The sequence below is a fragment of the Neovison vison genome, chromosome 2 (assembly GCF_020171115.1).
Source record: "Neovison vison isolate M4711 chromosome 2, ASM_NN_V1, whole genome shotgun sequence".
Taxonomy (NCBI): Eukaryota; Metazoa; Chordata; class Mammalia; order Carnivora; family Mustelidae; genus Neogale; species Neogale vison.
Genome location: NC_058092.1, coordinates 13,515,775 through 13,529,083, shown reverse-complemented (window position 1 = coordinate 13,529,083; position 13,309 = coordinate 13,515,775). Strand labels below are relative to the sequence as shown.

Here is a 13,309-nt window from a genome sequence, read left to right as displayed (position 1 = left end):
ACAGGCCCTGCTGGGGCTGGCACTCAGGTCTCCTGACCCCCTGGGGCTTGGTCCACAGGCCTGCGGGGCACCGTCGCCAAGGTCGAGAGCCCTGGTTCGGCTGTGGGAGCACCGGGCAGATGAGTCTCAGAATTCCCAAGAGGATCTGGTGGCCTCTGGTTTGCGTTTCCACCGAAGAGTCCCTCAGGGTGTACCCCCAGCTCTCATGGAGCAAGGCTGTGTCCCGAGAGAGGGCGGTGGGGCAGTTAGTCCTGGTGGGCTGTCCTCTGGGGAGGGCCCGGGGGCCAGTCCAGCAGCCCGAAGGGCACGTGTCATTCTCCAAAGGCTGCTTCTTGAATTCTGGGTTGTGGTTTGGCTTTTGCTTGAACCCAGGGCAGTCCAGCGTGTTGTCGCTTTAAGTGTGTGACTTTGGGTGTAGCGTGAGCGATCTGGGCTCGTCCGCCTCCGTGCCTTCTTGCTGCCCCTCTGCTGGGAAGCAGGGGTGACCATTTCAGGCTTTGTTTGGTTTGCTTGTGTCTTGTCTGCTTGGAATGGAGGAAGCTTGGGGACCCTCGGGCTGCCTGCCCTTTGCCTTTGCATGTGAGCAGGAGGGCTCTGAAAGCGTGGAGCCCTTCGGGCCTCTGTGAGGGGTTCCCTGTCTCTCTGGCTGGCTCTGAGACATCCCCGAGGACTCTGTGCCCCGGTCTGGCCCACTCCTCTCCCCAGATTGTGGGGCTGCCGCTCTGGTGAAGGGCCGAGTTGAGCCAGCCCGCCCACCGGGGGAGGGAAGGGTCCAGGCTGTCTGTCCTTCCTCCTGCATGTGTCCCGCCTCACGCTTCCTGCTAACGCCACCTGCTTCTTAGCGGAGCTCCGCATCTTTCCCAGCAGTGGCCGCCCCAGCCACGCTCCATCCATCCCTGTGGGATGCCTACTCCCTTCCCAGCCTCCCCTCCCTCCCGGCAGAGCCTCCCACTTAACCTCCATCTCTTCCTTCCCCTGCCAGGTGGTGCCCAAAAAGAAAGAGCGTAAGGTGGCTTCGGATGACGATATCTCCGAGCAGGACGGGGAGGTGAACCGGTTCTCGGATGACGAGGTCGGCTCCATGAACATCACAGATGAGATGAAACGCATGTTTAACCAGCTGTGAGTATCTCTGCGGCCGCAGCCCTCCGGGGCTCCACTCCACTCCACCAGCTTGCCAACTGGTGGCTTGCTCTGGCAGTGCTTTGACTGGCCAGCATGGGGTTCCGAAAGAATTTGGATTTATCCTCAATGGTCATAATTGGGGGACTTTCACATTTTCAGAAGAGGCTTAATGGTAGTGCTGGGTCCTGTCGGCTCGAGCCTTACACTCCCACTGGTTGTCCCCGAGGTGGGATCGCTGGGTCGATCCCCGCACCAGGGCCCACCATGCGGACTGAGGCCGGCTCCTGACATACACCGAGCGTCCTCGGTCTGTCCAGTCTGTATTCTCCATCCAGACCCACCTTTGATGCTAATCCACAAGGTCCCCTAACTTGGGCTGCAGGAGGGAAGAGGAGGGTGCACCTGCGGGCATTAGGGGACTTGTCTGAGGGCCTGGACTTAGTGGGTTGGGCTGGGACAGGGTCTCTGGTGCCTACATTTATTTCCTCCCGCCCCTCCAACTGTTCCCTGTCTGCAGCCCCTTGTGGTTGGGCCCCTGGGCCCTGAGAACTCAGACTTTCCCTGCCCTAGGACTGCTGTTTCCAACAGCAGAGCTACGATTGAGCCCTGGGCTCGTCACAAAACCCCACAGAACCCCTCCCTAGGAGCTCCTGTCTTTTAGGCAGTTGCCTCTGACCTCATGCTTGGTTCAGAAGCCAGGTCTTGGGTCTCCCTCCTGCTTCCTGCAGAGCCGTGGGGCTGGCTTAGCATGACAGAGTCCAAAGGCCACTCAGCCCAGCCCCTTCACATTCCGATGGGGAAAGTCAGGTTCAGAGGGGCATGCCAGGAGTTGGGGTAGAGCTGGGCCCCTGACCCACAGTGGAGTCCTCTGTCCCCAGCTAGCTGTCTTTGCGCTCGGAAGAGAGTCCCCTTCGACCCTATTGGCAACCATCCTCCCTTGCCCGGTCTCTTTGCCGCTGAGCCAGGTGACTTAGGGAGGCAGGAGTCCAACCCGGGCTGGGATGGGTTTGTGTGACACTTCCTGGTACTTGTCATTCCCTGGGAACAGAACTGAGGTGACGCTGTGTCTTGGGGGCTTACTGTTAGAGTGTGACAAAGAGACTCCCGGACTCCTGATTCCGTCTTCTGACATCCCCTCCAAATGTCATATTCTCAATCTTTTGGTGATGACAGGGCCTTTGGAAGGGAGCCCTTGGTGGGATCCAGGTTTTCTAAACGTGGTACTGGGCAGTGGGCATTCCTGGGCCTGAGGCAGAATTGTCCAGCCCACATACCCAGGCTGGGTTCATTCGGGTGAATTAAAGGGCTTCACTGAAGAAACGGTCCCCGTTTGCAGAAAATCCCCAAGGGATAGTTAGGCTGCCTGGGAATGGGGTGGGCTGAAAGGGACAGTTGCAAGAGCTAGTCTGGGGCCTCCACCAGCTGTGCTACTGCTGTACAGAGGAGGTCTGATGCAAAGTCGGGGTGCCTGGGGTTGACCGGCCTGAATTAGGTTCAGTATCCAATGGGATTTATTGGGTTGTGACATGGCCTGGGTTAAAATATATATAAAATAATAATAATAAATATATATTCTATATATATCCTCTGATTGCCCCCCCCCCCTGAAGGGCTGGCCAAGGCCATGCTGACCCCTGCCCCCCCTCCTCTCAGGGTGCTGGCCCCACCCCCAGCGTCTCCACCGGCTACTGGCCAGGCTAAGACCCAAGCCAGAGGCTGCCCCCGGCCAGTCCCACTGAAGTCTTTGAATAATGTGCCCCGTGTCAGGGCTGTTTTGTTTTGATCAAAATCTGTTGCTTCGGCTTCAGACCAAGGAGAAGGGGAGGAATTCACTACTCTCCCTGCACCATGGCCAGCTCCTCAGCCCCGCCCTCTCCATCTCGCAACCCCTTTCTCTGGCCCGTTTTCCTGTCCTTTCTGGCTCCCCATTCCTCAGCTGGGGTTTCCTTCAGATCCCAGACGCTAGAAAGGAAGTGAAGTCAGCGGTCGAGTATGTGTTGCGGAGACGGTGGACCCCAGGGGCTAATCTGGAACAAGTCCAGGCCAGCAGCGCCTTCCTCAGCAGCCCTGGCCTGGCTCTGGTTCCCCGGGCTCCCGGGGCCACCTACAGGCTCCAGCAGGAACTGCTTTGCGGTGGGGGACCAGCCTCCAGGAGGTGCTCTAGGCAGCTTTTATTTATTTATTTTATTTTATTATTTTATTTTTTAAAAGATACAGAGAGAGAGAGAGATCACAAGTAGGCAGAGGCAGGCAGGGGAGGGGGGAAGCAGGCTTCCCCCCTGAGCAGAGAGCCTGGTGTGGGGTTTGATCCCAGGACCCTGAGAATATGACTCGAGCCTAAGGCAGAGGCTTAACCCACTGAGCCACCCAGGCGCCCCTCTAGGCAGCTTTTAACCAGAAATTTTTCTTGGGCCCTGCCCCGTGGCCCCCAAGCCTGATCCATCATGGGAAGGAAGGGAGCAGTGGCCTGGAGCATTGGGGTGGGGAGACATCGGCTGAGAGCCCTAGGACCCCCATTCTCCTCTGTGGCTGATTCGATCGATCAAATGATTTAAGTAAGCCCTGCAGACATCACCCATCTCATCCGATCGAGTTTTCCCTTCAGCTGGGGGAACAAGAGCAGAAAACCCTCCATCCCAGGCAAGCCCGTGTGGTCCGTTACCCTGCTTCCAGTTCCAGTGAATCGGGAAGCCCCGAAGTTACTCAGGCTTTGAATCCGGGCCCAGTTTCCATCATGCATTGGTCCAGAAGTCCACCTAATCCCTGCAGCCTTCAGTTTCCTCATCTGTAAAATGGGTCCAAGAATCATGCTTGTCTCATAGGCATATTGGGAGGAGGGAACAAAGGGCAGTGTAACATATGCTTGGCGGCCGGTCCCACACCCAGCACATAATGGGTGCTTGGTGTGTCCTACTCAGGGGAGAAAAGGCGGTAGGAGATGTCTGGTTTTCCACCCCAGTTTCTGTGACAGGCTAGCAGTGTGACATTGGACAAGTGGGTTATTCTTCTGAGCTGCAATTTCCTCATCTGTAAAATGGGCATATTATCAACCTGAGTTGCGGAGAAGGCTATAGAAATCGCCTCTTAGAAAGTAGGGGCTCCAGAAATGAGCTGTCATGTGAATGAAACTGTCACCAGATTGGATTTGGGGGGAAAATATCTTTAGTCTTCGCTGATTAAAGACTGGCATCTTTACAAAGAGACATTTTAAATGGTATAAGTAATATAGCAATGCTTTTTTGTGTGTTAAAAGAGCTGACCAGCCCCCCACCCCAACCCCTGCTGGTTAGGGCACGTGTCCCCTTTGGCTGGCACCCCTATCTGTGTGGGACGGCCCCCCGGCACGAGCGTACCCATCGGGGCGGCGCCCTTTCTTCCCCGGTCCTGGCCTCTGCAGCCGGGCTCCTGGTCAGCGGTGCCCTCTGCTGTGATCCCACAGGCGGGAGACCTTTGACTTTGACGATGACTGTGACAGCCTGACGTGGGAGGAGAACGAAGATACGCTGCTGCTCTGGGAAGACTTCACCAACTGCAACCCAAGCATCGACCTGCAAGGCGAGGTGAGCCCCCAGCCCGGCTGCTCAGACGCCGGCCAGCCCGCCCCGTCCTCACTCGTTCCGGCAGCCTGCGCCACCCGACTCATTGGTCCCCTTTGTTCTGTGTCCGCAGCAAGAGGAAAATTTGGGCAACTTGATCCACGAGACAGAATCCTTCTTCAAGACGAGAGACAAGGAGTACCAGGAAACGATTGGCCAGATCGAGGTGAGGGCTCGGGCTCTCGAGCCCCTGGTGAGGCTCCTGGGACGTGAGGTCTTGATGGCAGTCGAGGGGGATGGGGGGCGGGGCTGGTGGGGTGGGGTGGGCACAAGTTCACAAGTTGGAGGCCTGTGTTTCCCTGCGGGTCCTACCCCTCCTAGGGCCTCAGTTTTCCCTGGTATAAGATAGATCCCATGGGGATCTATAAGATAGATCCCACCACCATGGGGGTGGTGATCCGTGTCTGTCCCAGAGAGTTTTTTATGTTCTGCAACAGAGAGGGTGATCCCAGACAACGAGAGAAGACGTTTGAGTGACATCGAGGGACGCTAGGCCCTCAGGAAGCCTCGCTAGTACTCACAGGCCCCTGTCCATGCCTAGGGGTGGTTGGGCGTCTCCGGCCTGCCCAGTGGGTACTGTACCCTGTTACACAGAGCAGCAGAGGAGAGGAGACTGACCGAGACCCTGGCTGGCACAGGGTCTCCTGTCGGGAAGCACCCTGCAGGCCGGCTGTCTGCACCGTAGAGCCCGTGCTTGGCCATCTCTTTCAGTGAGAGTGACTGCTGGAGAGGGAGAAGGCCAAGCCTTCCCCGGGGGCTCGGTCTTTGGTAGAGGAGAAGGGTCAGAAACATAACAGGGACCTGAGAACTGTCCTAAGCAAGTCTGTATAAAGCAGGGCAGGAAGCTGGGCGGGGTGGAGTTGGGGGACCCCATACAGGCTGCCCCTCGAGTCACTGGGCAGCTGTTCCCTGTTTCCTGCAAGCAGTTCTGAGGCTGGGGTCCAGCCTGGGGAGAGTGCAGGGCGTGGTGTCCCAGGGTGGCCTCAGAGCCACCAAGGATGTGCGGAGGAAGTGGCTGAGGGCTCCTGAGTGTGGGGGACTTGGCCTCACCTTTCTCCTGCTTTGTGGCCTTTCAGCTGGAGCTGGCCACGGCCAAGAGCGACATGAACCGGCACTTGCACGAGTACATGGAGATGTGCAGCATGAAACGCGGGCTGGACGTGCAGATGGAGACCTGCCGCCGGCTCATCAAAGGCTCTGCGGACAGGTGCCCGGCCCCTCCTCCCTGCGGGTGCAGTGGCGGCGTCCTTGGCCGGGATTTGTGGGGCTGCGTCTTATCACCTGGTCCATTTGGTCTGCCCAGCCCATCCGTCCATCCATTCACGCATCCAGTATTAGCCACCTGCTGTGTGAGGGAGGACTTGGGCGTGTGATCCCACGCACCTCCCGCAGTAGCCCTGCCCCCACTGACTCAGCAGCTTGTCATTTCCAAGGCCTGCTCTATGCCAGACCTCGGGGACAGTGATGAACAGAACAGCTGCAGCCCCCGCCCTCTTGGGGCTCATGCCCCACTTTCTGCCCAGTCGCCGGGTAGAAGAGGGACGCAGGGCACTCCTCAGCATCACTGCTGATGGGGCTCCTGGTGTCCGTGGGAAGCAATTTCCCTTCCTTTCCTGTCCTCCCACCAAGGGCCACTGGGTCTGTCCCCAGGACACTGACATGCCTCAGGCCCCTTGTGCTTGCCAGGGAATGCCAAAACAAAGACAGAGCTCCTGCCTTCAAGGAACACAGCCTTTTAGGGGAAACAGATACGCCAGTAATAACATGAGATGGTACATGAGAAATGCTGGGCAGGAAGCACAGATGTGTTCATTGTACGTGTTCTTATTATTATGACTGTCGTTCAGGTTATAAAAGAGGGAGGGGCAGCTCAGTGGGGGAAGGGGCTGGACTTAGGATGTGATACCTTTAGCTCATTGTTGTCCCTGGAATCCACTGTCGTCACCTCCGTGTTCTGACGGAGGAACAGGTTAAACAGCTGGCTCCTGGCCCCCCTGCTCATCCAGGATAGGGCCAGGATCCGGACCCAGTACTACTAGCCGCTGTCCCGTGTGGCCTCCTGCTGAGCTCTGAGTTATTTAGGGTTTACTGAGCACCTACTGTGTGCCTGGACCTGTATTAGGTGGTGAGAAAGTAGGACCGGAGCTCGATCCATAGTTCCTGCTCCCAGGGAACTGTCCGCGCCCTTAGAGGCTGTGCGGGGGACCCGAGAGGTCTTGAGGGCCACAATCAACTCCGTGAGCTTAGAAGATTCTAAGGAGAGCAGAGTGAAGGCGGGGTCTCAGGGCGGGATCACCAATGATTAGATTTTATGCAAGGGGCAGCTCAGTCCTTCCCGCCCCTTGGATCCCTTCAGGAGTCCCCAGGCTGCCCTCTGCATGACCCCTGTTCTCTTGTGCCTTCCAGGAATTCACCATCTCCCAGCTCCGTGGCCAGCAGTGACTCAGGAAGTACAGACGAGATCCAGGATGAGTTTGAGCGGGAGGCGGATGTGGAACCCATGGTCAGCTGATGACGGAGGCCCCCTGTGCCTGCTGGTCTTGGTGATGGCGCCTCTGCCCCTCTCCCCACGGGGCCAGGAAGGCTTCTTGGAGTGGGGCTCCAGTCCCCACCACACAGACTCCCTCTGCCCTCCCTTCTCTGGAGGCCCCGAGGGACCGCTGCTTCCTTCCTTCTACCCCACCACCAACCAGTGCCCCGCCTCCATCCACCCACCCAAGGAATGGTGCTGTCAATTTCTATTGTTCTCCACGTTACAAATGCAGACTTCTGTCCGGACGATGCAGTGTTAACTGTGCCTTTTCCCTTAAGCTGAGCCACTTTGAGCTCCAAAGAATTCTTCCTAGCAGGTGTTTTTATACAAAACTCTAAGGTGGGGACAGGGGGGGCCCCTGGCCTGATCTAATGTGGATTTCTCCCCTCCCACCTGCTTCTCTGATTGGCCCTGAGCTCTGCCCTCCCCTCCTCTGCCTGACCTGAGTTGGCCTAGGGGTGGTCCACTTCCCCATCCCTAGGAAGGAGCTGTTTGCCTCTGCAACCTTTCCAGGCCTGGGTGGGGGTCTCCCCAGTGTTTTCACTTACTGACAAGAGAGAAAAGATAGGAGGAGGGAGAACAGACAAAATTTTATTTTCTTTCTGGATCGAGTAGCGCAGCGGAGGGACAAGGCACTGTGTGGGAAAGTGGAGTCTCACTGTGTTTAAACTACTATGCAAAACAAAACAAAACAAAACAAAAAAAAAAGCAGCTTGCCTTATATCATTGTGGAAGGTAGGCCGTTGCCCAGACTCCTGGTTTTTCGCTGGAGCTGGCAGGGAGGCAGAGGCTAGGGCGATCTCTCTCGCAGCCTCTGAAGGTGAGCACTGACTTGGGAGTAGGGGTTCTGTCAAGGTTGGTAGTGAGGTCGCTATGGGGGGGGTCTGCAAGGCCATCGGCCCACCTGACTGCTTGCTTTCTTGGGACCTATGTGGGGTGGGAGGGGTCTTTTATTGCCCTGATGACTTGATGTTTCTCTCTCCCTTCCTAGCCAGTGATAAGGGGCTACAGATTTGTAATTTCTCTGTGAGAAAGCCTGGAGGGGGCGAGGCCTGGTATCCAGCCCTCTGCAGTGGGGCTGGGTTGGCACCGCCTGCCGCTGTCTTGCTTGGTTCTCTACGGCCCCTAGTCGCAGGCTGTTCGGCCACTGGGGGGCACTGGAAAGGGAGGGGGTGAGAGGCAGCAAGGCTGCTGGCAGATCGGAGGAGGCAGGAGTGGAGCTGGAGTGTGAGAACCATCCTTTGTTCTGCTCATGGACATATGCAAGCCTGTTTCCATATATCACTTGATTGACCGACCAGTGTGGGGAGTTAACCTGAGCCAGTATCTCCCCAATGCTTGGGTCAGAAGGCCCCTTGTGGAGGCCACCCGCCAAATCTCAGTGTGGAGCCAGATGAGCAGGTTTTGCTTTTTTTTAAAAAAAAATTCTTTCTGTACCTACTCCTGGGGGCGTGATTGCCAATTTTTGTGTTTTTTTTCTTTTTAATTAAAAAAAATTTTTTTAATTGGCCCAGGAGCTCCCCCTGGAGGTCCAAGAAGCAAAATGCGCCCGAGGCCCAGAACTCCCCACCTACCTCTCTCCTATGGAGGCGGAGGAGGGCCTCTTGACTGTAAATCGGGTGGCAGCCCCCTGTCTTTCTTCCTCAGGGTACCAGCGACTGTAAGGGCCTTCTCTCTCTTCCGTTTCTCCACCTGTTTTGCGGTCTTAAAACCATTGTACATAATATTCATATTATATATATATATATGAGAGAGAGAGCATGTGTGTTAGTGACCGTATGTAATTTTTATTTATCAGAACTTGGTGGCCTTTATTGTGAGTTTCTCTCTCTCTCTCTCTCTCTTTTTTTTTCTTTTTCTTTTGTGGTTGTTGAGGGAACCTGCTGGTCCCCTGTGGCAGTCTGGCCCTGAGGCTTCCGTTCCCAGCTAGACAGCCCCTGGGTAGGTACGCAGAGGGACAGTGGTTTCAGAGGAGAGACAGCCCCTGGCCCTCCTCCTCACTGACCCTTGTTCTAAAGGTTACAGGGTTCAAACATACCTGATTATTATTGTACTTAGTGTTGTAGTTTTAGTTCTAGTTTTATTTTAACCAAAGTCGGGCGTGGACCTCAGCTGCTGGAAAGATTTTCCGTTTCCGGGAGGACCCCTCCCCGCCCCCCCCCCCACCGCATCCCCAGGCCTCCTCTGTCTGGGGCTGAGGGGGGTCATGGAATGACCTGGTTTGGGAAGCAGAGCAGAGGCCAGGCTTGGGTTACTCCTCAAGTGGTGGGGAGGGGGACCGAGCTGTCTGTAGTGTTAAGACAAGGCAGCAGTGTAAGTATTCGGGGGTACCTAAGGGGACCATGGCTGTCGGTGTCCAGTGGTATTATTTATGCTCATGTACATAGGACGTTTGCCTCTGGGACTAGGGTGCCAGGGAGTGTGGAAATGGCAATAGCCAGACATGGACGCTGGCCATGCAGCTTTTTCCTGCTGGTTTTCCAGAGCTGCTCTGCCCTGGGGAGCTCGGATCTGGCGCAGGTGGACGCGGGGTGTTGGGGGCGGCAAGGATGTGGCTGACCAGCCCGGCTGCCTCTCTCCCCACCAGGTTCTTTTTTGAGTTTGTTGCCAGTGGGCCCTTGCTCGTGCCCCTGCCATGAGCCCACAGCTTGCCAAGAGAGACCCCAACACTCGCTGGGGCAGCCCCCGGTCTGGTTGGGACAAACTGCTCCGTCCTTTGTAAAGCTGTAAATACTCAAATTTCTATTTCTAAGCCCGGTGTCATATTGACATTGGTATCTTAAGGTTGTTCTCAGATGGGCTCTCCTGTGCTGCCCTCTCTCACTCTCCTATTTTTGGGGGTTTTATAAAAAGAGAGGATTGGGGAGGGACAGGGAGAGTAGCTTCCTTTTGCCTCCCTGGTTGTGGAAGACACACGTGCACGCACGCACACACACACACACACATGCTCCTCTGAGACTCCAAACGGGGGAAAAACCCACAAAACATTGGCAAGTAAACACAATTTGTTTTCTTGTAGCAATATATCTTGAGGTCTCTGAAGGGCCAGTCCATCGTGGACTTAGCTCTGACCTTCAGAGAAGCAAACCACTTGGGCTTGGAAGGGGGGAGAGGGTGTGGGGGAGGGAGTAATATAAGGTGTAACTTAAGCTAAATGTAATCTATTTATAAAGTAAGAGATTCTCATCTATTTTTATGAAAGGAAAGGGTTTTTAAATCTAGGGTAGGCAGTTCTGGTAGCCCGGTGTTCTCCCGTGAACAAGACGCGTGTCACTGCTGGTCTGAATTTGATCAGTGCCTCTCCCGTCTCCCGGGCCTCCCCACCCTCCACCCCTGCACCTGTGAGCAGCTTTAGCAGAGCCTATGTACGTCCCACCTCACCCCATTTCCCTGTTCCTTGACACACCCTCCAGCTCCTCGGTCCTTGAAAGTCTCGGGGTGGGGGGGGGCCCTGTGGGAGTGGGTGGGCGGCGGGGAATTCAGAATGGAGGTTGGTGGGGAGGACAGGAGAGGGGGCACCGGGTAGGGGACAAGCTCCGCCTCCGAGGGTGGGCTCTGTCTGGCGACATGGGTCTGGTGTGCCAAGGTCCATTGCCAGGTCAGCTGTATTTGGGAGAGGTTGAGAAGCAGCAGACCGTGGATGACTATGGGACTGTTGGTTCAGGGGGCGCTCGGTTTCCTTGGGACCTGGACCCTAGTGAGTCCCGGGTGGTCCGGGAACTGGAGCAGGAATGGAAGGGCTGGGAGATGCTCACCACCCAGCCCCAGCTGTGCCCACTCCAGGCCGAGGCCTGGGCTGCAGTCCTTGATGTGTTCCTCCAGGGTCTGGGGCAGGAACCCGGGTGCTGGGACATCCTCAGACCTGGGTTCCACCATCTTGAGACCCCCAAGCAATCCTCCTGACATGGGGAGTCTGGAGGCAGCTGGGTGGGTATGGGTAAAGGCTGATTCTCTTGGAAGGGGAATTTTCTTTGACTGGAGGATTTCCAGGTTCGGGACTGGCCCTGGGCTGTGTGTTAGTCTTGGGCAAATCCCTCACCATTCCCGCCGCCGGGCCCTCAAGAGAAATGAGGCAAGGCATCATCCCCATCCCCAGTAAGACCCCTTTGTGGACGTTTTAGCATCTACCTGATTTTTAGCTCCATCCAGGGAAACTTTATATCCCTCAGTCCCATCCCACCCCACTGTTGCTTTTTGTCTGCCAGTTGGGTCTAGTGTCAAGGGGAAAGGGGGGCGTTTATACTCATTGAAAGACTACTGATCCTACCGGAAACCAACCTGTTTACTGTACTGTTGTAAATATCATGCCCTTTATATCCTGTATATTGGCTTCTTTTAAATAAAGTGAAATGTCTTAGAATTGATGGTGCTTTTTCTTTCTTTTTTTTTTTTTTTAACTGAGGATAAAATAGTGATGGGCAAAAGGCAAGAGGCCTGAGGGCTGCATAAACACCAAAACAAAGCCATTAGCCAGCTGGCGATAAAATGGGGAAATTCACATCCCTTGTTATATGGGCACCTCATGGTGAAATCTTTGGAGGGCAGGCGATAGAGCAGACTTTATTACCGTACACACTTTACGGAAGGGGAAGAGCAAGCCAGAGCAATCGCAGGCTGAGTAACTGGCATCGCCTGGTTTGCAGTTGAGGTCCTGCTAATCATAACCCCCCCTTTGTTTAACCTCCTTTTATGGTGCCCATGAGGGGCCACCTTCTGGGACTCTAGATTTGACCCTGTCCAGTGTTCTAGTTTCTTCCTATTAATAGCCAAATTTAGGGAGACCCTGCTTCTTGTGAGCTGCCCTGCTCCCCACTAGGGTTTTCTTCAAGGATTCAGAGGGACAGACACCAATTCCAGTCTATTTCTTTACCATCTTTAAGACTTGCGCTTAGGGGCGCCTGGTTGCCCGGTCCGTTAAGCATCTGCCTTTGGTTTGGGTTATGATCCCAGGGTTTTGCAATCAAGCCCTGTGTCGGGCTCCCTTCTCTGTGGGAGCCTGCTTCTCCCTCTCCCTCTGCTTCCCTCTTTCTGTGTCTCTCATGAATAAATGAATAAAATCTTAAAAACAAAACAAAACGCCTGGGTGGCTCAGTTGGTTGGACGACTGCCTTCGGCTCAGGGCATGATCCTGGAGTCCCGGGATCGAGTCCCACATCGGGCTCCCAGCTCCATGGGGAGTCTGCTTCGCTCTCTGACCTTCTCCTCGCTCATGCTCTCTCTCACTGTCTCTCTCTCTCAAATAAATAAATAAACAAACAAACAAACAAACAAAAAAAAAAACAAAACAACTTACACTTAACAGAGCTTCCTTTTCTCCTCACTCTTTAAATTCCCCAAAGTGTCTTAAAGGGTGTGACTTGGAGAAAGAGGAGTAACATGAAATAATGCGGGCGATACCCCCCCCAACTATAGAAACTGAGTCCCAGGGAAATAAGGTATTTTGCCAATGTCCTAAGGAGGAACCACAGTCAGCAATAGCACTCTCACTCCTCACCAGGTTCTCCGTTGCCTTTGGAGAAAATATTAACGGGTAATTCAGAAGAGAGCTCTAAAAGCTCCAACTAATTTAGGAATGGAATGAATCCTGAAGAGCCAGCCATCAGGAAGTCTTCAGAATCCGTTTTTTTCTTTTTTTAAGTATTTATTTATTTGAGAGACCGGGAGCTGGTACTAGTGGGTGGGTGGGGTAGGGTAGGGTAGGGTGGGGTGGGGGGGAAGGGGGAAGGGCAGAGGGAAAGAGCCTCAAATGGACTCCCAGCTAAGTGCAGAGCCTGATGTGGGGCTCTAGCTCACCACCGTAAGATCAGGATCTGAAATCCCAAGTAGGTCGCTTAACCCACTGAGCCACCCAGGCACCCGCAGAATCCCAATTTTGAATAAAGTGTTCAATCAAACAACTTCTCCAAGAGAAAGCCAAAATTTTGACTCGGGTTGGGGGTGGGGAGTGGTGGGATGGAGCGCAGGGACAACCAGTTCTGAGTGTTACAGGATTTCTTTTCCTCCAGTGCCCCTGGTTCTTGGTCAGGCCACTTGGAAGAAGGAAGAGGTAGACCAC

At 54.9% G+C, this 13,309-nt stretch overlaps 1 protein-coding gene across 2 annotated transcripts in view; it reads left to right on the top strand.

Annotated features, from left to right (window-relative positions):
* Positions 1 to 9,053, top strand: part of IFFO2 (intermediate filament family orphan 2) — a 44,822-nt gene extending 35,769 nt beyond the window's left edge. For both annotated transcript variants that reach the window (XM_044237283.1, XM_044237282.1), the window contains 5 exons: positions 983 to 1,122; positions 4,565 to 4,685; positions 4,795 to 4,887; positions 5,798 to 5,928; positions 7,128 to 9,053. In XM_044237283.1, the coding sequence (XP_044093218.1) occupies positions 983 to 1,122; positions 4,565 to 4,685; positions 4,795 to 4,887; positions 5,798 to 5,928; positions 7,128 to 7,233 (591 nt within the window). In that variant the 3' untranslated portion in view covers positions 7,234 to 9,053. The remainder of the gene's footprint in view (positions 1 to 982; positions 1,123 to 4,564; positions 4,686 to 4,794; positions 4,888 to 5,797; positions 5,929 to 7,127) is intronic.
* The last annotated feature ends 4,256 nt before the right edge of the window (positions 9,054 to 13,309 follow it).